The following is a 24,679-nucleotide window of genomic DNA, read 5'->3' as shown; positions in this document are numbered from 1 at the left end:
AAATCCATTCCTAAAGCTGAATACAATTTGTATCTATAATGAAATGTTTGCTTTGTGCATCCAGGCCGAACACAGTGATGGTGCGTTTCCATAAAGGTGACAGTGTGGGTCTGAGGCTGGCAGGGGGGAATGACGTGGGCATCTTCATCGCTGGCATTCAGGAGGACAGCGCTGCCGAGAAGGAGGGGCTCCAGACAGGAGACCAGATCATGAAGGTAAAACTCCTTCTCAACTTGATAGCCATAGGGGAGCCACCAAGTATTGACTAGCACAGTGAACATAGCATGAAGACAAGACTCCATTGCCAGTGTTCTGATATCATACTCCCCTTTTTTAAATAGCTTTAATCAATGTGTTGTTTATGCTGTAATCCACTGTGTACTATACCACTCTGTTGTAATGGTATTTCAGGTGAACAACATGGACTTCAGAGGCATGGTGCGTGAGGATGCCGTTCTCTACCTGCTGGAGATTCCCAAAGGAGAAGATGTAACCATTCTCGCTCAAAGCAAACCTGAAGGTACTGTGCTTTATAGATTATGTCCACTTATAACACTAATACGCATACTTCAATCTAGTAATCACAACATAGTTAAAAAAGATAGATGGATAGACACCAAATAGATATTTTAACCACACAATAAATCTGACAAAAGACCTGTCAACTTAATAAAAGGCATAAATTAATTCAACACCTTTTGCCGTTGTAGCTCAAAAAAAGGTGCAACATCAATATACTGCTGATTTACTGACTGGCCACACTGATTGCTATTCAGATCTGGTTGCATGCTCTATAGCAATAAAGACGTATGTGAGATCTTTGGCTACATTCAGTGAGCAGATAAATCTACAATACACTTTTTATTTTTTCTATTAGTGTACAAGGACGTTTTAGCATCCGGCAGAGGCGACTCTTTCTTCATCAGGACACATTTTGAGTATGAGAAGGAGGCTCCTCAGAGCCTTCCCTTCACCAGAGGAGATATCTTCAAAGTGACTGACACGCTTTATGACGGCAAACTGGGGAACTGGCTGGCAATCCGCTCTGACAAAAACAACCAGCTGCTGGAGAAAGGAATCATCCCTAACAAGAGCAGGTGTGTTCTGGTGGAGAGGATGGGTTACTTATGTATCCACGGATAAGTGTTTTTTTATGAATTGGGATAATATATGTGCATCTGTAATGTCAGTGTTTGCATTTCACTGGCTTCTAATCACCTTTTTTATTTTGTCTCAGAGCCGAGCAAATGTCCAACGTCCAGAATGCTGCTCGGGCGGCGTCAGGTAACGACAGAGGAGACTTCTGGAGGCTGAGGGGTCAACGGGCGGCCAAGAAGAAAGACATGCGCAAGAGCCGAGAAGACCTGAGCGCAGCCCCCATCACCACACGGTTCCCTGCATACGAGAGAGTGGTCTTACGCGAAGGTACCCATAACTATTGCTGTCTTGCACAACATATATTTTCAATGTGTCCCGTGTATTTCCTGTGACTAAATATGTGTCCTGTTTTTAATGTTCCCGTCAGCTGGTTTCAGGAGGCCTGTGGTGATATTTGGGCCCATTTCTGATGCAGTGAATGAAAAACTGGCCAACGACATGCCCGACCAGTACGTCGTCGCCAGTAAGTCCAGACATAATCCCCTCTTTATTGAAATCGCATTGAGAGTATTTTAGGATGAGGGATGTGTGAACATGTACGTCATTCTGCGTTGTTATTCATTTCTTTCTTCTCTCAGAAACGGAACCCAAAGATGCAGGAACTGACAAATCCTCCGGAGTGGTGAGACTAAACACCATCAGACAAATCATTGAACAGGTATGGTATACTATAACACTTTTTTTTATTTTAAACTGCCGCTTTATGAGAATATTGTTACCTCCATCTAACATTCAACCATCTTCCACTTGGTTCTTCCAGGACCTCCATGCTCTGCTGGATGTGACTCCCAAAGCAGTGGACACTCTGAACTACACCCAGTGGTATCCCATCGTGGTCTTCCTCAACCCGGACAGCAAGCAGGGCGTCAAGACCATGAGGAACCGCCTGGTGCCCGGCTCCAGCCGCAGCGCACGCAAACTCTACGAACAGTCCGTCAAGCTGAGGAAGACCTGCTCTCACCTCTTCACTGGTATTGATTGATTGATTGTCTTTATTTGGAACATGCAAGCAATAGAATAAAAAAAATAAAAATAGCAATAGATGAATAATTAAAAAACTAAATGCCAAAAAAAGAAACATGCTCGAAAGGGGGTAGGAGGAAGTAAAAAAACATATCGAGTCCTACCCAACCTAACAGATCAATTTAACTTGATAGTTAGTATTAGGTATGAATCTGGCTCTTACTCTGCAGCCATGATAATAATAAATGTATAAAGGTAACGGTGCTGGATATGGATGATTCCAGATTTAAATAATTCAAGACCTTAAATGGTAAAAACGACCAAGACGATTTGAGGCGAGACACTTTATGTGATTAATCAAATCTTTAAATAAATATACACATTTTTCAATATCTAACTACTAATTATGCACACTTGTTTTGCATTCCTTTTAAAAAACAAAAATCTAGATGTTAGATGAAGCAGTTGCAATCTTTATTTCATTTCTACACCATATTATCATCCAAAATGTTTAGATAGATCCTTTTTAGATTTTAAAAACAAAACAATAACTACATACAAGTCGTATAAATACATATTCTGCATATTTTTTTTTAAGAAGAAACTATCATGGATCAGACATTTAACAACATTTGAACGACTACTTCTTAAATAACCTTCAGAATAGAGTTAAGAATGGTAACTGTTGGATCGATACCTCTGAGCCCACATTACCCTTTTGCACATTGCTTGTTTTTCTGCACCTCCAGCTTCTATCGACCTGAACTCGGCCAATGACGCATGGTACGGCAGCGTGAAGGATTCCATCAGGGAGCAGCAGGACAGAGCTGTGTGGGTGTGTGAGGGCAAGGTGAGTCACCCTGCTGCGGCTGACGGGCTTGGCTCAAACTTTAAAAATCATTTAAAATGGCTTTTTCAATAAGTTAAGTTCACTCCCCAATTGTTAATAATGTGTGTATTTGTTATAACTAGCTTGTACTTTTTTTTTTTTTTTTTTTTCAAGGATTGTGTGTGGTTGTGATTGTTTGTTTGTTTAAAAATTCAATAAAAATAGTTTATGGAAAAAAAAATATATTAAAATGGACTCCAGGGGATAGATGGAAATAACATGAACTCTCCTCTCCTCTCAGTTGGACGGTACAGAGGAAGACCTGGATCTCCATGACGACCGCATGTCCTACCTGTCAGCGATGAGTGCAGACTACCTGAGCATGGACAGCCGTCTGACCAGTGACTATGAAGACACAGCCGACGAGGGCGGGGCTTACACTGACAACGAGCTGGACGAGCCAATGGACGAGCCCCAGCCGGTGTCGGCCATCAGTCGGTCATCAGAGCCCGTGCTGTCGGACGAGGTTTGAGGAACCACTGATACATACTGATATATGATCTACTGTGTGTCTTTTAATTCTCAAGTCACCAGCGTTTACTCTCGGTCAGTTTTAAAACATGTAGGTTTGCATAACCTGACCCTGACATCCTTTGTCTGTCTGTCTGTCTGTCTGTCTGTCTGTCTGTCTGTGCAGAAGCCTCACCCTGAACCGCGGGCTCGTATGAGGAGAGCAGGGAGCAGAGAGATGCTGAACAGAGAGCCCAGTCCTCCACCTTCCTTTGTCCCCGATCCCCCACAGGTGAGAATGTCTAACATGTCAGAGTCAGACAGAGGATACCAAAATATTTTTTTTTTCAAAACCTTAAACATGTTGGTTTTTCTTTTCACAAAACCGTATTATTTTTTTTAACAAAAATTTAAATAAAGATGAAGGATAAAAAGTATATAACAAGTTTGCCTTAATATCTGATTGAAGACCTGAAGCAGGTTTAGTAGCCATAACACACGTTTGTATCTCCTTTATATACAGTCTATGGATTTAATTAGAAGGGGAAGCTATATAAAGCGTTGAAACTAGGGCTGTCAAGAAAAAAAAAATAATCTAATTAATTACAGGCTCTGTGATTAATTAAACTAAATTAATCGCATACTTTTATGACACTTTTATGCCTGTTTATAAACAGCTGTTTAGCCTACTACAGTTTGTTTCTCTCTCTCTCTCTCTCTCCCCGTCTCTCGTAACTTCTGTCTCCTCCCCTCAGTCAGGTTTCGAACTAGCGCCGAATTTTCGCAAAAAAACAAGCAGACTAAATGACGACTTTCCATCTCCCACAACTGAGCCGATTCATTTACCATCGTCGTACTCATAGGCAAAAAGATTGACACACACACACACACATACATACACACACACGGGGTGGGTGTCCGTTAATGCGGAGACGAGACAGCTAGCAAACAAAATTGAGACACACTGTCCCCTGCTTCTCTCTTTATTTTACTCCCTTCTACCCGTACGGGTAGCAATTGGCTACAGGTGCAGCTGCGCAGCACTTATGCACCGTGTCAAAGGGCATTATAGAAGTGCGATTAATCTGCGTTAATTTTTTTAATCGCGTTAATTTTTCTGTGATTAATTAATCGAAATGTACGCGTTAATTTGACAGCCCTAGTTGAAAGCATTCAGAATGTCATTCAGTCCTCTGTCTCCCCTGTGCCAGGTGCGGGTAAAGGCTCGGACGGACTCTGCCCGGAGCTATGACTCTCACTCCAGCAGCACCATCAGCAGTGACGCTGCCGGCGGACACAAACCTCTCCCTCCTCCCGTGGCCCTGAAGCCCAGCATGCCCCGACTGACACACCCACCAGAGGAGCACAGTGCCAGGGAGGAGGACGACCCCGCTGGCAAGTCATTCCTGGGAAAAGTGAGCACCATCATCATTACTATGTTTATTCACAACCACAGAGAAGTTTGTGTTCTGACCCATTAAAGGTGGAGCCAGTGATTCTGGAAAAAGCTTGTTGTCAAAATGACTTATTGTCCTTCCTACCAAACAGGTAGTGGATTGTGAAGAGATATTCACTGACTTTGACAAAACATGGTTTTTACAAGCGCTCCTCAGAATTGCTGACTCAACCTTTAAATCTAACAGTTTCCCTTTGAGAAACACATGTTTGTGGTTAATCCTTTACTTAAACGGTTTGTTATGTTTAATACACAGGCTTTGACTCGGTTATTAAATAATTTCTACTTCATTTTCTTCCTCTTTTGTTTTTCCTGCTTCTTATATGAAATAGAGAATGAGCGACCAGGTAACTGAATGTGTCAGCATTCGTCTTGCCCTCCTTTTTATAGGTCACATATGATGCTAATTTTCATGTTTAAAATTGTAATTTAGGTTTCTACTAAAAACAGTTTTCATGATGTTGTGTCCAAAAAAAAACTGTATATATCTCACCATGCCATTGCTGAATCTCCTCTTTTCAGCCTCTGTCTGAAACGCTCATTTTTAGAGCCTTTCTCTTTAAGCCCCACCTCATTTAGAATAATAAATAAAAAACTGTTTGCTCTGATTGGCCCTGAATCTAACTGCCACTTGATTCAGGGGGATCTAGGGGTGTGCTTATCACAGAGCATTTAGCATAATAGGTGACCTTTAAACCTCATACTTCCCCTAAACACATTATTGTGGCTCATCCAGCATTTAAACAGTTTTATTATGTTTAATACACAGACTTTGACTCACTTATTAAATAATTTCTACTTCATTTTCTTCCCCTTTTGGCTTTCATTGCTCCTATCATGAAATAGAGAATGGGTGACCAGGTAACTCAATGTGTCTGCATCGGTCGTGACCGCCATTTTAAGTCCATAATCACTCATCATCGTTCATATGAGTGTTCAGCCATCTGCATTTCATTCAACTAGCTCACTTGTATATGAATCCCACCAGCAGTATCTAAACTAGTTATCCTCAACACTGGGAAGCTATTTGACCATTCTTTCATTCCTCCTCCTAGATTAAAGCCTTTGAGAAGATGGACCACCTGGCCCGGGCGCAGAGGATACTGGAGCTTCAAGAGGCAGAAAATGCTCGGGTCAGTCAGTGCTGTGTATCTTAATATAAGGGCCTGAGGGAGGACACTGTTATGTAGCTCTGCCCTGGTCCTGCATAGTGACTGGGGATAAGAACAAAAAACATCTTTAGCATATTGTGTATTGGGTAGGGACCGCTTTACAACCAGTATGGACAGCAGCAATTCTCAGTTGTCTAATATGGAGCTGAACAAACTCTCTTGGGGCCCATGTAGAGTTTGAATGTCTCTTGGTGTGTGTTTCTTAAAATGTTGCATTCGTTGTGACATATCTGGGTCTGCTCTCCTCTGTCCACACAGCTGGAAATCGCCCAGAAGCATCCCGACATCTACGCCGTCCCCATCAAACTGCCCAAACCCAACCTCAACCGTCCTCAGCCAATAGGGTGAGAGCAGCTCTCTTCTCTGTGACATGTTTTAGCAAATGTAATAAACCGTAAATGTAATGTATAATGTAATAATCGCAGGGATATTTAACCTTGATTGACCCCTCCCATTAAGGCATTTATAGTTAGCAATTTGTAGAAGCTGCAGAGTTCGATCACAGTGATGTATTACATTTGTAGGAAGTTAATACAATTTTCAAAGCTTAAGATTGTACCATCCTGCTAACATTATAAATCCCTGAAATTGTAATAATACGTTTGAAGGAAACTACGTTGTACTTTGGTGCTAGACTGTTGTTATGTTTGTACAATAAAATCTGCAGATTTGTATTACATTTGCAGTTAATAATGTAAGTGGGAAGTTATTACGTCTGTGGGCAGTAGCATGCACGGGGGGTGAAGAGGGGGCAACCAACCCTGATTTTTTGTTCGGTGTGCTTAAATGTGCTTTAATACATCTTTATTCAAACCAATGTATTCAACCTGTCAGCTTGGGGGACTTCTCCACTTTCCATAGGTCATACAAGGGGCATTTGAGCGCCTCAGGGCCTCTCTGTTGTGACATTTGGGCAAATGTGTCTGTCTGTGTCCAAGAACAAATAATACCCCAATATCTGGGGGCTCTCAGCGTGCACGCAAGGGCCTCCCAACCCCAGTTGGGCCCCACGTTTGTTGAAATGCAGGATGGGCCCTTTTTTGACATATTGTATGTTACTAAACTTAAATCTAATGAAAGTATAATTGATGTGTGTGTGTTCAGTTCCAGCTCTAACCCTGAGCCCCAGGCTCCCTTCAGACCACATCACTCTGAGAGCAGAGGACACGAGGCAGAGGAGGATGAGTACCGCAGACAGCTGGCCGAGCAGACCAAGAGAGGATACTACAATCCACAGAAATACAATGACACTGAACTGTAGGCACGGCAACCAGGCACACAGCTGGATTCCTCCCACATCAGCATCACTACAGGCAGATGGTGTGTGTTGCCTTGGTAACGGCTCGGATAGAAGCTTTACCTGCAAGTGGACACTCAGAACTTTGTCTATAGCCAGAGTCAGCACTAACTACAGACACTTTTCAATACTGTACGTGTTGTATTTCACACAGGTCTGTACACAGGTTTACCAACCCACATACTTCTCACAGAGTTTATATTTCACTGTATATATATATTCTTCCTCTGTGTCTGAAGGTCTTTGTTACAAGTGAGCTTTTAATTGCCCACATCACATGAACAACTAGCCACGCTTTCTATCTCCTGTATCTCAGTGACATTTATGGCTCAAGCAAATCATGTTTTTCTGCAACATACTGTAAGCAGTATATATACAATATACCCTACACTGTGTAATATGTGTGCATTGTGGTAAGCAGCATATTTTCAAAGTGCCTTGTAGCTGAGATTAAAAACATAACTATAGATGGCACAGGGTTCTTAAATTGAACATTCTCACACTAATTGCAAAAAAAATCAGGTAAATGATGTCACAAATTCCTGTTTGTTTTAGTGTAGTTGCAGCCAATATCACATTGGTAGTTTTTATATAAAATATCCAAGTCTTTGTACATGGGAACATCTAGCTTGTGGTAATGACAATGTTGATCAGCTTCTTTTTTATGTCTGTTAGTTTGTGATTTTTGCTTTTTTTTGTGTGATATCTTTAGTGTTTCAGAACAGACTCAAATTCAATTACATAAATCTTTTTTTACATAATTTTTTTTTATTTGTGTATTCTTATGTATATTCTTTGACATGTCATGGAATAGAAACTTTGAAAGCTCGAGTGATAATGTGAGTCCTTGTAGAATTGTCTTGCTTAATGCAGTTATTGCCAGTGAGACTCTTGAGCTGGAACTTTAATTTACCATGTGAGTACCAACATGCATTCAGTCCTTTTGAAAAGAACAACCCATAACATGAGGCCCACTGCCTTTTGTCCAGGAGTTTATTCAGCAGAGTTGTACATGCATTTGCTCTTTAACTTAATCACTTCCATTTGAAAGTTCCTTATCATCTGGCTCTCCCTGACAATGTATAGGTCCAACATGATTAGAGTACATTCAGATATAACAGCTATGTATTAATATTTACTCTGTTTGCCACCTAAAATATGCACAATAGAATCCACGATTTCTCTTTGGTCAAACATAACACGTCACATTTAACACTCGGCCTAGTGAGATAATCTGTCTTCTGCTGTCGTACTGAAGATGTACATGTTTACCAGACAGTGAACTGTACAGATTAAGGCAAGTCAAGTGATATCAAACGGGATACGGAGAGGAGAAAGGGGCTTTAGGGCTTTTAAAACAACAGGACAGGTGGATGGACTGAGTGGGTTTGGTGAAGACAGTGTGTTCAGATGTAGACGGGTTGCTCCTGTGCGGTCAGCAGACGGTACATGGCTGCAGGCATCGTCTTCATGTGAATCTGGAGCAAGAAAAACACAACAACTTTCTGAACATTCTGATATGTTTAGATTATTTCCAGCAGTCAGGTTAAAAATGTAATTAAGAACCAAAACTGTTGATTCAAACCTTAAACACATTTCACAGAGATAAAACAGTCGTGTCATACTCATCATTCTGCTGATCTGAGTTTCTCCGTTTCAAAGAATTAGAGTTTTCATTCACTGATGAAGACCAATTGATTCAACTTTGCTTTTCTTTTAATCTCTATTAAGCTAACATCAGGGAAACTGAACACTTCCTTCAGATGTTTCAAACTAAAAGCTCATCAAAAGGAATGATGCCCTTTGCTTTGAATGTGAAACCTCTCACAGCAGCTAAATACTAAAAGCAAACTTAAAGTATAAACACATTTTTTTTAGTATAAATTGGGGAAATGATCATGATTTGTAAAAGAGCCACTGCTCCTACCTCTCCCATGGCGTTGGAGAGAATCTGAACAATCTTCTCGTGTGGCGTGGCCACCACACTCTGGCTGTTGATCTCTATGATGCGGTGACCCACACGCACGCCTCCACGCTCAGCGATGCCTCCTCGCATCAGGCTGCAGATCTGAACACACAGAAACAAAGGCAATGTTAACTCACACCAGCAAAGACCATAATGTTTAAGGTAGGGACAGAAACGGACCAACCATGGAACGACTGTAAATGAGTTCAAAACAGGGGCGTTTCTAGGTTTCTGAAACATCCGGGGCTTAGCCCAAGATGGAATAGGACAGTAAATTGTTATACTTTATTGCACATGCAAAATTTTTTTCATAATGCTTTACCTAGATAAACAAAATAGGCAGGTAATTATAGCTTTAAATAGCTACCTGACTGCTGCTTATCCCCAGACATCTAAAGTTCCATTTCAAGTTATTTCATAGTAAAATTAATACTACGTAGTGAGACAGACCTTACGTTACCCATATCAGGGGTGTCAAACTCATTTTCACAAAGGGCCACTCTACAATATGATAATCACACTAAGGGCCGACATGGAGTTTACTGACATGCCTTCTTTTTAATCCAAAAAGTAAAAACAACATATCTATGAATATATTATGTACAACCTGCGTACAGGGTCAAAGGCTAGGTTTCATTTCAACATTTTGGGGGACAAATTATAGGTGGGAGGTATTACCCCCAGAAATTTTTGAGCGTCAAACACTTAATTTCCTGCATTCTGGTGGATTTTTATTCATCTATCTGTGCCTTTTCTGCATCATTTTATAGTGGAAATATTTTTTTTTTCTGTGAAGGAAAAGACCACATTCAGATTCCTAAAGAAACAACTATAATGGAATATAATACAGTAAGGCTCTCAGGCATCCTGGATTTTTCAAAACTTTCTGCACATTCAAAACATATCACATGTTTTGGGTATTTCCTTTTTAGGAATTATGACTCAGCACCAGTGTTAACTATTTATGACACTCAACATTGGTAATGAAATGACAGCCACCATTGGAAATGAAAAGGGTGGGCAGCTAGAAAGTTAGCTAAATTGTAACTTAAGGCAAAAGTTGGAAACAAATCATGTTAGCATTCATCGTTAGACACTCGACACAATCAGTCATCAATATTGGCATGCTATTTACAGCCCACAAAAAACTGACATATTTTCTTCAATGCAAGTTCATCAATTCAAGGCTTAAAATCTTGAGCAGTAGAACAGAAATTCCTAGCAGTAAGCTACGCACGAGTCCTAACAAATGGGAGCATGTGTGACGTGCGGATATGGCACAGGCTCTGCATGCAGCAAAATATATATGAAAAAAAATTATAATATATATATTATTTTTTGTAACAAAAAAGATTTGGGGCTAATGAAATTAGATCCGGGGCTTTAGCCCCAAATAAAACAGCCTAGTGATGCAACTAGTTCAAAACATCATGTATGTTGCCAAGACCCAGACACTGGATTTAAAGACACGTACACAATTGCACAGGGCAATGCATAGTGAAATTCTTGTGTTCGAGTCCGGCTGTCATTCAACTATATAAAGTGAAAGATTATATATAATATCATAAAGCACTGTTAAGAAAATAAAAGCTCCTTTTTAATCATCAAAAATAGGGCAGCATCATTTCTGCAGTGTGTGTGTGTGTGTGTGTGTGTGACTCACTATGCCGTTCTGGACGCTGAAGCCCAGCTGGTATCGTAGGTCCGGCCTGCGGATGAGCACCATGGTAACAGGAGGACAGCGGACGATGTTCATCTTGATCCTGGACTGAGACTTCAGACCCTGAGGGACAGACGGAGACGGACATTACAAATCACAGGGTTCTTCATCCAGCAACAGACAGTTATATTTCTGAAATGTTTTTTAAAACATTGTCTAAGGGTTTGTGTGGCAGAACATTTGAGTATAAGAAAGTACTTAGTCCAAGCAGTTTTTATATCATTAAAGTGCATCTTACTGAAGATGGTTAGATGTCACCATCTGCACAGACATAAGGCTTTGAACAAACCATTCGTTTGGTTACAGTTGCTGCAATTTCTAATATAAATATTTGTTGAAAGGAATATAAAGAATATAATGCTTAATGCTGTAAGGTATAGCCTTACATTACTGCAATATGTATGTACACAATGTTAGTACTGGAATTAACAAGAATAGGAGATGGGTAATATGTAAACATATTGACAGAAAATGTTACAAGTATAAATATAGCATCAACAAGTACACTATCAAATTGAATTGTTAATACTCCTAAAGATAACACCACTTGGACTCTTTTGAGCAACTCACTAATGTTTGTTAGGTTTAAAAACTAAAGAACAATAGTAGTTCAAATAAATAAACAGCAAAAATGAATATATTCATTGAACCATTGTTTGTACTGAAGATATCATAAAGGGCTGACCCTCATGTTGAATGACGTTGAGTTAAACAAAACCATTCAAAGTAAAAATAACAAAGAAGTATAAATGAGTGAGTAATAAAGGAAGAGAGCAGCGTTGTACCTTGATGATGCTCTGGCAGGTGTTGAGGGGCAGACCCACCAGACTGGTCCCGTTAATGGTCATGATCTGGTCTCCTATGTGGAGTCGTCCTGACTTCTCAGCCGGACCAGCATGCATCATGCTGGCAATGATGACAGTGGGGAGGATGGATCCCCAGCCAGACTCCACTATCACCACACCCAGCATCTCTCCTTTCTGCTTCTCTATGTAAACCTACAGTGAAGCACACACAGGTTTGTTGTAACAACACTTCAAATACAAAGCTTTAAACGGCAGCTAGCTTCAGTAGCAACGGTCACGTTCAGAAAAAAAGATTCTGAAAAATGCGTAAGGACAGCAGGCGTCCAGAGCAGCAAGACAATGGTGGCCGGTCTGAGGTCAAATCAGGTGTGAGGGTCTCAAATTCACCTGGGGCTCATGCTGGGGTAACAATCTATTTTATTCAAACTGTGTGATATCTGTGAATGTCACACAGCTGTGACTACAAAAGCAGCTGCTCTTTGGAACCGCTGGAAGGCAAAGTGACAGAGCAGGGAAGTAACCGCACTGGCTCATTTTAATGAAACGCGACTTGACCTCAATTGAAGGGCTGTTTTTGACTTTATTTATGCATAAAGAAGGCAGCAATCTTAGAACGCTTAAAGGCACATACATTTTTTTTGCGAGGAATACATTTTTTATGAAAACAATCCTGGCTAGAAAAAATCTACTCAATGTAAGCACATGAAGTAAATGAGAGTTAACTCTGGCTGTGCTGCCCCCTGCTGGGGTACTCACGTCTTTGCAGTTCTCAGACTTGGAGAAGTGGATGAGGTCGTCGTTGTACATGTCCTGAGTGTTGAGCAGGTCGCTGTACTCTCTCTGGCTCAGGTCCTCGGGGTCGATGCCGTTGGCTCGGAGGAACTCCTGGTAAGCCACGCTGAAAGACTGGCCGATGGACTGGGCTATCAACTGGGCCTAAAGGGGGGAGAGATGGAACCTTTAGTGTCCCGGTGGGAAGGTTGTCTGCACACAAACACACTGAGAACAGAGCCCTCTGTTTAAAAGGCCCGTTTACCCTAAGCTAAACAGAACTTTGAGCTTTACTCTTGAATCAAGTATTAAAGGCCACGAGAAATATCATTCACCAGTATTATGTGGGATGGCTCGACCCTTGTTAGAACAGTTTGGGAGATTTGCACTTCCATGCACTAATCAGGACTTAACTATATTTGGATCAAAGTCTGACCACAGTCGCTGGGTTGTTCCAAACTACACAGTCATAATGGAGTTTTTGAGTGTCAATATTTTAATAAATAATATGTATGAATGCTTTTCTTTCTTTTTTTGTCAACTTGGTGGGTATACTTTGTTATTATTAATGAGGATTTATATTCAAAATGTTATCTATATTGTAATCAGCAGAACTTAATTTAAACCCGTAGTTTCACCCATGGCCACAAGATGCTGCTCCAGGAAAACACTATTCAAATGAATTCAACATTCCCCTCCCTCAGAACATAGTCAATGTATTGTATTGAATATAAGTTGGTGTGTCAGTATTATCTTTGCCACTCTTAAAGTACTTTGTATTGGTGCCTAAAGGAAACAGGTTTTGAAACTAGCCTATGGACATCAAATATAAATCCCTTATTGTAAAGTTTGCAGTTTCACTCAGTGTTTCCCCCAACTCTTAAAGAAGAATATCCAGGTGATTCTTTGACATACAGTCAACTGGATAACAACTACTGTAGATACAACATGAAAACAATGAGATGATCATTTTAGTGTATTTCCTTGTTTTTGGTGAAGGCTGATTCCCCTTGCTTCCACTGTCTGTGCACAGATAGACTAAACTTGTCCTTGACTCTTCTCTGTACTTAAGTGATCTCAGCTAACTCCCAGCAAGACAACCCATACCAGCGTTGATTTAAATAACACACAGTAACAGCCAAGTCATACTACTTCAGCTCCCCAAATGTACATATTTTGTTTTCAGTAACTGCCAGACCGTGTCTAGCAGTAAACCCACATACTAGCTTCCTACATGATATAATTGATATGCTTATGTATGACACAACAATAACAGATGAATAACCAATGACTCACGTCCTCGGACTCAAAGACGTGGCAGATCATCCTGTAGAGCCTCTTGTCATCCTGGTCGATGGTGGTCTGCTCTTCTGTCTGGTCCAGGTTGTCCTGTGCACTGCGGGAACGCACCATCTTCCCCCGGGCCATCAGCACCACCATGTTCCCTATGTCTGCTATGTAGGAGATGGTCCTCAGAGGGAGGTCCATTAAAGACTCCTGGGGGATAAAACACAAAATGTATAAGATGGATTTAGGTCCCTTGTAATACTGTGACATAACCACTAAATGAAGAGGTTTGGATGGAGGTTTGGAGGGAGAATTAGTTGCATGAGGATATTTTCATGGGAATCATCGATTCCGGAGAACACTTGTTGTCAGAATCACTTTTTGTCAAAATAAGTGAATATCCCTGTGTTAATAGAGTGTGTAAACAAACGCCCCTGTTTACAGAGCCTAGGCTGTGTATTAACACTGGATTTTTTTTTTTCAGGGAACACAAAGCACATACAGGTAGCGGTCAGATCGTGCAGAAATAATTCACTGATTTTGACAAAAAGTTATTTTAAAAATAAGCATTCTCCAGAATGCACCTTTTAGGGATTCATTCATACTGTGAGAATCGCATGATGTCATTTGTCATTTGTATACCTGAGTGTCTGCATTGAGGACTTTGATCCTCTGTGTGGACATGAACAGATCGACCTCAGCCGTGGACGGACCCTCCCCGGTGGGACTCTGAAACACAACGATAAGAAGCAATAGGTCAGTGAGCAGAGAGAGCCATGACCTCCAAAAGATACACATAAAACACCAACGTCTCATTCAATCTGTATTGAGGGACAAAAGGACCTTAACAGGTGTGTTGTGTTTATTTGTGTGGATGTGTGTGTGAGGACAGAGACTACTGAAAAAAATATATAATAAATCTTACAGGACAAGACTATTAAACACAAAACACTATTAAATACATTTGATATAATGACAAACAAAACAACAATAATCCCAATGAAGTAATTAACAACCTGTATACATCTGCAGTGATTTTCTCCTAGTTTAACATTAGCGTTTGACCTCAGTTTTCTGTACACATCTTTTACAAGACACTTACAGAATGACAAAACGAACATACCTTTTTCCTGTTCTTTGCCTGTTTCTGTGCAGCCTGCAGAAATAAGAAAGACAAAAAAATATGAATCAAGACATCAGTTCTAGAAGAAAGCTTTTTGGAGGATCGATAAAAAACCCAATCGCCTCATTCACTCCTCCTGACTGTCTACATTCCAAATGCCAAATTGAGGGACAAAAGGACCTTAAAAGGTGTGTATGTGTTTATTTGTGTGCGTGTGTGTGGGAGGACAGAGATGTTACTGTCTATCACATCTGACAACAGACGGCTGCCAGAGGCCTCTGCAGCAAATCTTATCAAAAGTTTCTCTTCATCAATGTGACACCAACGACCCCGAAGAAAGACAGGCGAGCTCATGTGTGTGTGGCAGACGCCTGGTCACAGCTCAGCACTGTTCATGTTTCCACTGCAAACTGCATCTGTTGTTTCCAGGATTCACACCCAAACCTGCAGCTCACCTCCATCCAGATGTGATTAAAGTTTTCACCTGGATTCAAACTAGAGTTTATTTCATGTCTATAGATGTGGCCCTGATATGTTGTACTCTGTGTGAACGCTGTATGTAGTGTTGGAAGATATAGACTAAAGCTGTTGTATTTAGACTGTAGTTGATTTAGATTGGAGCTGATTAGGTTGTGTTCTTTAGTGCACACCAGATGCAAGTTGGACACATTATTTCATTTTCTCAGATAGTTCGGTTTGCGTTCACACAAGCAAAAACTCAAATGGACTATTCATTGTAAACTAAAGTCATGCTGTTTAATTATTGGTCAGACAGTTAGACCGGTAGAAATGCAAATCCCTCAGCTTACATCATGGCGCATCAGCAGGTTACTTCCTTACTGGTCTTAATGTGGAGCGTATATTGTCACAGCTATAGTATATTAAATGTAGTGCCACAAGGTGGCGGTTTCTGTTTATTTGTTGGCTATACTGCTGTGGATCCCAGGTGTTGTATGGTTGATTGTTAAATATTACAAATTGACAATCAAGTTGCAGTGCATGAATCCCACTTGTATGCTGACTATAAACTAGCCTGAACTACTGCTAACTATAATCTCTGCTGCTTTCCTCTGACTACACCAGCCCATGTTACAATACCAGCACACCCTAGCTGACTGAGCATATAAGTGTATGCTCAGTCAACGTACGCTAAATGATTTAATAACACATGCGATTATAATGAAATAAACTCTGCAGTAGGCGGCAAAATGACGCATAAATACAGCAATCGGATATGTTTCACACATGAGAAACTAAACATCAAGTAAATGAAAGACAGTGAAGTATGTGACAGTGCATCATCATCATCATCATCATCATCATGAGCTAGAGTCTGACTCCTGACCTGTGGTGGACGTTAGCGTGCATCACTCTGTCAACTCTAATGTTTCATTTGGTTTAAGATATGGCAGACAGACATCTGCTATGATAATCAGTGTCCATCTTTCTATGCAGCGCTGGACCGTCCAGCCTGCGCAACTAAGGCTGTCACTGACAGTGGCCTTTTCACAAAATATATTCATACACAGATATTTTTATATAATTTGTTTCTACTAATATAATTATTTGTGTATATTCCATTAGATTGAGTATATTTGTGTTATTATAGTCCAACAACCATCATGCTACATCCAAGATGGCAAAACTTTTACTTGAGTTTACTTTTTGAAATATTCAGTCTTAATGGCCATTAAAATAACACCATAAAGAAAAGGTCAGATCAGTCAGTGCATTGCTAAAAGCTAGACGCCAGCTCCCGCAGCCTGTCAGACAGCCAGCCCTACCTTCCTGTCTTTTCCATTCTGACAGTGGAGTCACTTATGTATCCCCCCTCATCATTAGAGCCTAACCTTCTCCCCTCCCTCTCTAACCTTGACGGAGGCAATGTCCCGGAACTGTCAATCAGCTGTCCACAAAGCAAGAGTTCATCTTAGTTTGTGTCCTCTAACTGCCTCCGAGACTTTCTTCCCTCGTCTCTATGAAATGGAAACATCTTACTGCGCATCACTCACGCTCAAACGGTTCCATGTTTAAAATGCTACGCTGTAATGTAAGCCATCTTCACCTCATGACATCACCTGCCCTCACCTGACTCTTTCAAACATGGAGCGCAAATATGGTGTGTTCAAATTCATCTCGGGATTTTTTATTTTTCAAGTGTACAGCAGAACGCACACAGTATATGAATCACTACAAAGCCACATGTATATATATTGTGTTTTTTTCCTCTCTGTGCTTAACATGCATCGTGACTGGAGCAGAACAACTCTCCAGTCTTTATGTAACATCCAGTGGAGCTGAGGAGAGGAGTCTGTACTACTGTGTGGACGGGGAGCAGTGATGTGTGGATGATGCACTGTGCACAAAACCCTGGGACATTTCTCCCACTGACTCTATTATTTCCTGCCAAGGGTTAGTGACTTTAAAAAGAGCCAGATATGAAGCGAAACCTCGGTTACATCACTTGTCTGATGACGTGTCCAAGTGTGTTCTCCAAACCCAGGGGCTGTGGGTTTGACCTTTGGGGGTCTGCGATGTCTGTTGGAAGCACTATTATTTTTAAACTGTACAGTTTAACAAGCATGAAGGCTGAATACCACGCTGTCTGACTGCATCACAAAGTTTCAAGTGTTCCAACTCTCTATTGAAGATATATGATGTTTATACTTGGTGAAATGATAAATGCTCTGTGTTTTTATGGCAGCACCATTCTATCAAATGGGAATATTCTAGATCATTTCAGACACATCGCCCCAAATTCAGATTAATATAGTTGGTCTTTTTGGCACTAGCAAAGGAAATAAGAAAATGTTTTTTTATCTTCACAGATATGAAATTGCGCGTTTTATTTCCATGCCTAGGTATAAAATGTATACATAAATAATTAGCCTTAGATTGGGAGTAGGTTGTCAACAGCGGCTGAGATTTGTTGTACCAATAAAATTGAAAATGGGGCATTTTCTAATGAGTTAAGCTCTTGAAAATATGGTTGAGGATAGAGGCTTCCTGTGTATGAAATCACTTCCTATTTACTATGTAGTGCACTTGATTTTCCATTTTGTATTGCTACAATGGAAATAGATACCAAGGCATTAATTCTACTTCCTACTAACAATTCCACACTAAAATATGCTGCCTTTGAATAGAAGGAACACGTTACATTCAGTGATTATGCAAAAGGTGGATGATGAAATCTCAATGTACTGCTCAAGGTAGAGTCAACTTCTGAGTAAGTACATTGAGTAACTTAAGGCATGATTTGGAACAGAGCCACACACTTTCCTGCCCGTGTCTCCAGAATGAAATGAATCAAATAAAGTGCAGTTAGCTCTCACCCGCACTCTGTTCATGGCCTCCTGGGCCTGCTGCATGCGGGCGCTCTTTGTGGGCGTCCTCTCTGACAGCAGATGGGTGCAGCCCAGGTAGGTCGCGGCAAAGATGATGCCGTCAATAAGGTCTTCAGGGTCACATGGTCCCGGGACTGCATGAAGCAAATGCACTCATTAGGCACATGTACGCGCACACACACACACACACACACACACACACACACACACACACACTCGCACTAACTACAAATATATTAAGAGGTGAAAATACAGCAATGATCTTGTAAAACTATACCCAACATCCAAACAATTGATAGTTAAACAGATTGTATTATATTCATAACCACACAAATGGTGGAACTGAGGATGCTGTTATGATTCCACTCACCGTCCACAAATGTTGGAAACTGAGGAAGAGATCTGCGAATCTGAGAGGACAGAAAAAGGAAAACTACATGACCAGCCTTATTATTTCTACTCACATACTGCAGGTCTCTCCTAACTCATTTAAATTCTGCAAGACTTTTACTGCTGTCAGCCATTTAGCTGCTGGCAGACACCCTCTATAAGATGCCTGCCTGTCTGCCTGCCTGTGTGTCTGCCTCTCTGCCTGCCTGGATTTATCATCCATGTTGCCATGGATGCAGTGAGATCCGTTTTAGTGCACAGCTTGAGCCCAGGGTTTTCAGCCTGTATAAGAAAAATGTTGCAGTTTGGCAGCTTTCGAATTAGGCCGAATTAACTACAGGAGGATCCTTTTTGCAAAGTACCCAACGATATGCAGACGGCTATCTCTGGTTTACTTTGAAACTTAAAAATGTGATGAATCTCAAGCAAGCTCTGGAGTTGTAGGGAGCATCTTATGCCTCGTTTCCACTAAGCAGCACAGTTTGGGTCGGCACGGTTTGGTAATGAACGGTAACCCTAGATCTGGCTTGTGTTTCCACTGCGGAGAATACCCTTAATTAGACGGAACGGGGTATGGATGGGAGAGCCATGGTTGGAGTATACAGTATATAGTCTATGGGTCAGAGCCGTAGAACAGCACTGGCCGTGGCAGCTACGTAACTATTGTGATATCATAGAAGTTGACACAGTGTAGCCCCGATTAATTCAATGAAGAGGAAAAACGCCAGACAATACTCAAAGAGCTGCACATCGACATTTATCTCTAAACACAAGGCACTTCACTCTCAACTAGGTGACTACACAGTTTATCTCTGTCAACCAATCAACGGACTACGGTGTGTAGCTCCTCCCTTTTGGAACCGATTGGTAGTGCTGCACGATTTGGAGAAATTGTGCGATTACGATTAAAGTGACCAAAATTGTGAAATTGCAATGAAATTGCGATATAATAAATAAATGGTATTATGATTCTACTTGCTTGGTTGTCAAGGAAAATGAGAGATGATTGATAGTTTTGAAACACGTTTATCTCTATTTATAAACATAAATACTGTATATTAAGAATCATTGAAAATATAAAAATTAAGCTTGTACTGTATGTATGCTACACTAGGCTACAAAAAGGAGTTAAAAAAATTTAATAAAAAATTCCTCCAACGTGCAAAGACAGTAGCAGTGTTTGTAAACCTACTGAAACTTGAATGGGCCTTCACTCGCAAGCATTCATCTGACTTCCATCTGAATCCAGAATATCTGCATTGTGCAGACGCTGCTTGCGTTTTCTGCCACAGTTCGGCATCGGCATGGCAGCCATGCTGCTGCACGTGGACATCCATGTTTACTCGGCTGTCTGCACCTGGCCCGTGTGCATATACACATAAGCACACATACACACACACTGTCAGAGCAGCTGAGGGGTGCTACCAAAAAGACGAGAGGAGCGGTTGGAACGTTACAGACACACGCGCACACATATTTACATTAAATCGCAATCGCAGCCATTTGTGTGGTTATGTAATTGCACAACGTGCAGCACTACCGCTTGGTACCCCAACGAAAGGGTGACAAAAATAGGAGCGGAACGGTTTGCTTATTATGGAACCCTTCCCAACTTTAGACAGCAGAGACGAAGATAAATGTGTGCCGAGCTGCAACGAACAGCAGCGCCTGGTGGAAACGTGGCTTATTTCTACATTGAATGGAGGTTTATCTGTGAGCCCTCACCTCCTGGACAGTGGGTTGCCGTGGAGGCGACAGTGGCTGAACTTGTGGTTGTGGCTGCTGAGCTGGAAGCTGCTGACGCTGTTGTTGGCGTTGTTGATGCTGATCAGGTGGCCTGTGTGCGTACGGTTGCGGCTGTGCGTAGCTTTGTGGCGGCCTAGCGCTGTCCCTCTGCTGTGAACTGTGGCCTTGGTGGTGGGGATGGTTGTGTTGGGGCTGCTGTGGCTGATAATGTTGAGGATGAAGTGCTCTGGCTGAATCCGCTCTCAGCGGGCTGACCGGCTCCCGAACCGGGACTGAGGCGTAGCGGGACGGAGACTCAGACTGAGACTGAGAGGGGGAGTGAGGGGAAGGCTGAGGGAAGGAGACAAGGAGACAAGACAAGAGTAGTTGGAATAAAGTGTTCTTTTGGAACTGCAATGCAGGTACAGCAACTGCACTAACACCGTATTCTTACGACATATGATTCATGCTTATGGGAATAAATCCAAGTGACACAAAATTAACTGAGCCAGGGAAGTAAATCTTTAGTTTGCTTGCTTCCTGAAATCATGAATGAATCATTGTAACACTGCAGACCAAACTCCCTGGGCAAAGTCATTAGCACAGCCTTAAAGGTATAGTAAACTAAATAAATACAAAGAACACCAAGAAAAATGAAGATTAAGTCTAAAATTTTACCCAAACACTGTTATTTAACATTTCTGTTCACACACAATATATAACAAGATGAGGACAGCTTTTGTATATTTTTTCACTGCAGAGTGCCAAGCCAGCCATTTCCTCCAGCCTCCTCTCGTCAAGCTACACTAGGCTTAAAACATCCCGCACCATACTTGACGCAGAGACAGGGTTAGTTAATCAAACCGGCAGTTAGATGCAGGACCAATCAGAGTAGAAGACTGGGCTTTTTGGAAGGCGGGGCTTAAATAGACAGGCTCAAAAACAGAGCATTTCAGACAGAGGCTGAATTTAGGAGATTCAGCAAAGGCACTGTGAGAATTATAAAGGGTTTTTAGGAAACTACACCTTGAAGACAGTTTTTAGTAGAAACCCAAATCACAATTTTGAACCTTAAAATGAGCATAATATAATATATGGCCTTTAAAGAATCTGTGTAAGTTAAAAAATACACATCTATCTGGAATCATAACCCTTAATACATTTTACCAGAAGCAGATGACTGTGGGTGCTTTGGGATATATATTGTTCAGTACAAACACTATGATTAATGTTGAGTCAAGTGATACTTACACTGCCACCTGTAGTCTGTAGAGGGTACACATCCTCTGTGGGGCTGGCCTCCTGCCTCATCACCCAAATGGGCTCCACAGGACGGTCGGGTGTGTAGGGGGAGCGTATTGTCTTAGTCTTCACCTCCTCAATGGCCTCCCTAATGTCTTTAATGGCCAGGCTGATCTTGTCCCCTGAACCCCTTGTACCTTCCTCTGCTTGGAGACCTGGCACGTTCCGCTCCTCATGGGCCTCGCCCGAGCTGCTATGCCCCTGTGGTTCTGCTTGTCTGGGCGCCTGCCTGCGACTTTTGGGAACGGGACTTTGATCGCCGCTGTCCCCTTCATTGTCAGACTGTCCGTCGTAGTGGTGGAGCCGGCAGCCGACGGAGCGGTCTGGAGGGGCGTGATGTGAACCACGCTCTCTGGCCTGCCTTGGGGCGTAATGGGAGCCCTTGGTGGGAGAGGATGGAGCCCCTTTTTGTACATTCTCCTGTCTGTGGTTGGCAAGGGGCTCTTGGCGGGAATCTTGCTGGGCCTCGTTTGGCTCGGTCCTCCAACCAGACTGTCTGCGAGGTTCTCTGTGTAACTCGGGGTAGGCGGTCTTAAGGGGCTCTGGAAACGAGTTGGGGTAGGATTTTTGCTCCTGGTAAGAATCATAGACAGGTTCTGGTTCTGGGTATGTTTTCTGGTGGGACTCTGAATAAAAGTCTGCATAGGTTTTTGGATAGGATTCTGAGCCGGAAGTGAAGTGAGACAGCGAGCATGATTCAGAGCAATCCTCATCATCTTCTTCTTCATCTTCTTCATCTTCTTCTTCTTCTTCAGGTAGCAAATCATTGTCCGGCAGGGGGCTCATACTGGGTTCCTCGCTGAAGTGGTCCAGCTGGGGGAAAGGTGGAACGTCGGGGGACGATGGAGGAGTTGGTGAGTGAAGTGGGGGTGGGCTGTGGAGTGGTCCGTCCATGCTGAGCGAGGCGGCGCTCTCGGTGTCGGAGCAGAGATCGATGATTTCGCTTCCCTGAGCTGCGATGTCCTCCGCTACATCATCCATCACCTCTACCTGATCCTCCTCGACCCTCTCTGCAAGTTCTTCTGCTTCATTATAGACTGTCTGCATGTTGTCTTGGCTGCCTGTGGTGGAGTGGTGGTCTCCAACATCCTCGGCCTGATCTTGATCTTGTACCTCATCCTTCTCCTGAAATTCTTCCGATTCGTCATTGCACTCTACTTTACACTCCTGGAGGTCCTCCTCTGCCTCAGCAGGGGGAGTGTGTTGAGGGGGATCTTCCATGTTTTCGGTTGAAGGACCAGGTGAGAGGTGGACTGGGGTGTCAGCATCAACAGGAGCCAGCTGAGGAGATCCCCTGTCCAGGACCATAACAGGATTTTCTGTTATTGAACATTGCTGTACTTGCGCCTCTGCTAGACTTTCTTTGTCTTCTGCACCAGGTGAAGAGTCCTGCGTCTCTCTGATTGGCTGACTCGGTCTGGGTACTCTGAGCCTGGGGTTAGGGTCCCCGTGACGGCGGTAACGGGTGACAGCGGGACGGTGTTGTGGGACAGAACGAGGAGGCTCACCGTCTCGAGTCTCTCCACCGTCCATTCTGGTTGGAGCGACCGCCGGAGCCGAACCAGGACTGAAAGCCTGGCTTTGGCGCTGCCCATGATCTGATGGAGGTCGACGGCGATGCCTAGGGGGTCCGCGATCTGTTTGCGGTTGGTGGTTGTGGTGATGAGGTTGGTGGTGATGATGGGGACTCGGTTCCCCGTCCTGGTTGGGCATCTGACACGGCCTCCACGACCGACGTACAGGTGGTTCTCCCGTTGGTGTCGATCCGTTGGACTGCCTGCTCCTCGGAGGCACCTTGTGCTCCTCGTCCACTTCCCCGGATGCCTCTTCCTGATACTTTTGGCTCATGTCTGGGGCGTAATCCAACTCTGGGTTTCAAAACATGCTCCTCTTATTTCCAAGAACACCCAGCCTAGGAGAGTAAAAGACAGGATATAAAAGTCAAATCACACAACTATGTGATAAGGCTTCGGTTTACATGTCGGAGACCTTTGGGGTGGGATAATGAACATCAATACTTTTTGAAAACGTAGTCTTTTGTTTGCAAAAGCTTTAAGGCGGAAATCGCTTGGCATAGGAGTACATCATCAATGCACAAGCATTTGATGAGGAGGCCCGTAGGACTTGTGGACGATGCAGAATCCGATTTGCTTCGCTAAGATAGTTTGATACTTAAGCAAACCTTAAACATTCTTTGACGCAATGAGGTTGTCACCATTTTGCTATGTTTTGTTTAAAAACCCGTTGAATCCCAGTCGCTCTAACACAAGCACAACTCTTAAGATAGGATGGAAGCTAGATGGCTAACTTAGCTACTTCATTTATCAGCTCTTAACGATGTTGAGATCATCTCCACAGCGTGGAAGACAGGTGTGATGACATAACCAACTAATAAACGATGATTGAATTTGTCTGAAACTATTTTTTTCAGACAATTTTTCTGCGCTACATAGATAAGTCGTTGCACCCTTATCTTCAACCCGCCTCATCCATCCTTCTGGCAGTTTACTTTACTTTATTTACACAATACTATGGCCTATTAACCTCAACCAACCCACTAAAACATTTCTCCAACCTGCTTTTACAGACAAAAGAAGTAGTACAGTGAAGTAGTTTATCAAGCTGGGAACTCCCTGTCTCTGTATTGCCAATAGCAAAAACTTAAATCCTCTGGGATTCATCTGGGTGTGCAATGCACTTTAATCTGCACCACATTCATCCGTCCACCAGCAGCTGGCAGATGGCAAAGGATGGGAAGAAAAAGACGAGGAGAAGGCAGGGCAGACGGACAAGGAGGTATATCTCTGGTATCGGATAAGACCTGAGAGGGAGACGGATAGGGCTGTGGCACTGAATA

At 42.4% G+C, this 24,679-nt stretch overlaps 2 protein-coding genes across 2 annotated transcripts in view; one reads left to right on the top strand and one right to left on the bottom strand.

The window, feature by feature from the left end:
* tjp2a (tight junction protein 2a (zona occludens 2)) overlaps positions 1–8,146 on the top strand; it is a 37,145-nt gene extending 28,999 nt beyond the window's left edge. The window contains exons 12-25 of the mRNA XM_080046993.1: positions 65–215; positions 412–520; positions 878–1,097; positions 1,238–1,425; positions 1,526–1,621; positions 1,737–1,816; positions 1,919–2,129; positions 2,871–2,971; positions 3,252–3,476; positions 3,648–3,752; positions 4,672–4,875; positions 5,972–6,049; positions 6,347–6,432; positions 7,193–8,146. Coding sequence (XP_079903119.1) covers positions 65–215; positions 412–520; positions 878–1,097; positions 1,238–1,425; positions 1,526–1,621; positions 1,737–1,816; positions 1,919–2,129; positions 2,871–2,971; positions 3,252–3,476; positions 3,648–3,752; positions 4,672–4,875; positions 5,972–6,049; positions 6,347–6,432; positions 7,193–7,349 — 2,011 coding nt within the window. The 3' untranslated portion in view covers positions 7,350–8,146. The remainder of the gene's footprint in view (positions 1–64; positions 216–411; positions 521–877; positions 1,098–1,237; positions 1,426–1,525; positions 1,622–1,736; positions 1,817–1,918; positions 2,130–2,870; positions 2,972–3,251; positions 3,477–3,647; positions 3,753–4,671; positions 4,876–5,971; positions 6,050–6,346; positions 6,433–7,192) is intronic.
* A 115-nt stretch (positions 8,147–8,261) lies between these two features.
* On the bottom strand, positions 8,262–23,670 carry LOC307265304 (uncharacterized protein; the record flags this gene model as incomplete). Its single annotated transcript, XM_080046994.1, has 12 exons — positions 8,262–8,863; positions 9,313–9,453; positions 11,015–11,134; positions 11,857–12,069; positions 12,634–12,813; positions 13,945–14,145; positions 14,578–14,664; positions 15,059–15,091; positions 18,394–18,539; positions 18,776–18,815; positions 20,521–20,871; positions 21,772–23,670. The coding sequence occupies 12 exons, from the start codon at positions 23,668–23,670 to the stop codon at positions 8,792–8,794; spliced, it is 3,483 nt and encodes a 1,160-aa protein (XP_079903120.1). The 3' UTR covers positions 8,262–8,791.
* Between the last annotated feature and the right edge of the window lie 1,009 nt (positions 23,671–24,679).

The sequence above is a fragment of the Ammodytes marinus genome (assembly GCF_949987685.1).
Source record: "Ammodytes marinus genome assembly, chromosome: 18".
In the NCBI taxonomy this organism is placed as follows: Eukaryota; Metazoa; Chordata; class Actinopteri; order Uranoscopiformes; family Ammodytidae; genus Ammodytes; species Ammodytes marinus.
This window is presented reverse-complemented; position numbering and strand designations above follow the sequence as displayed.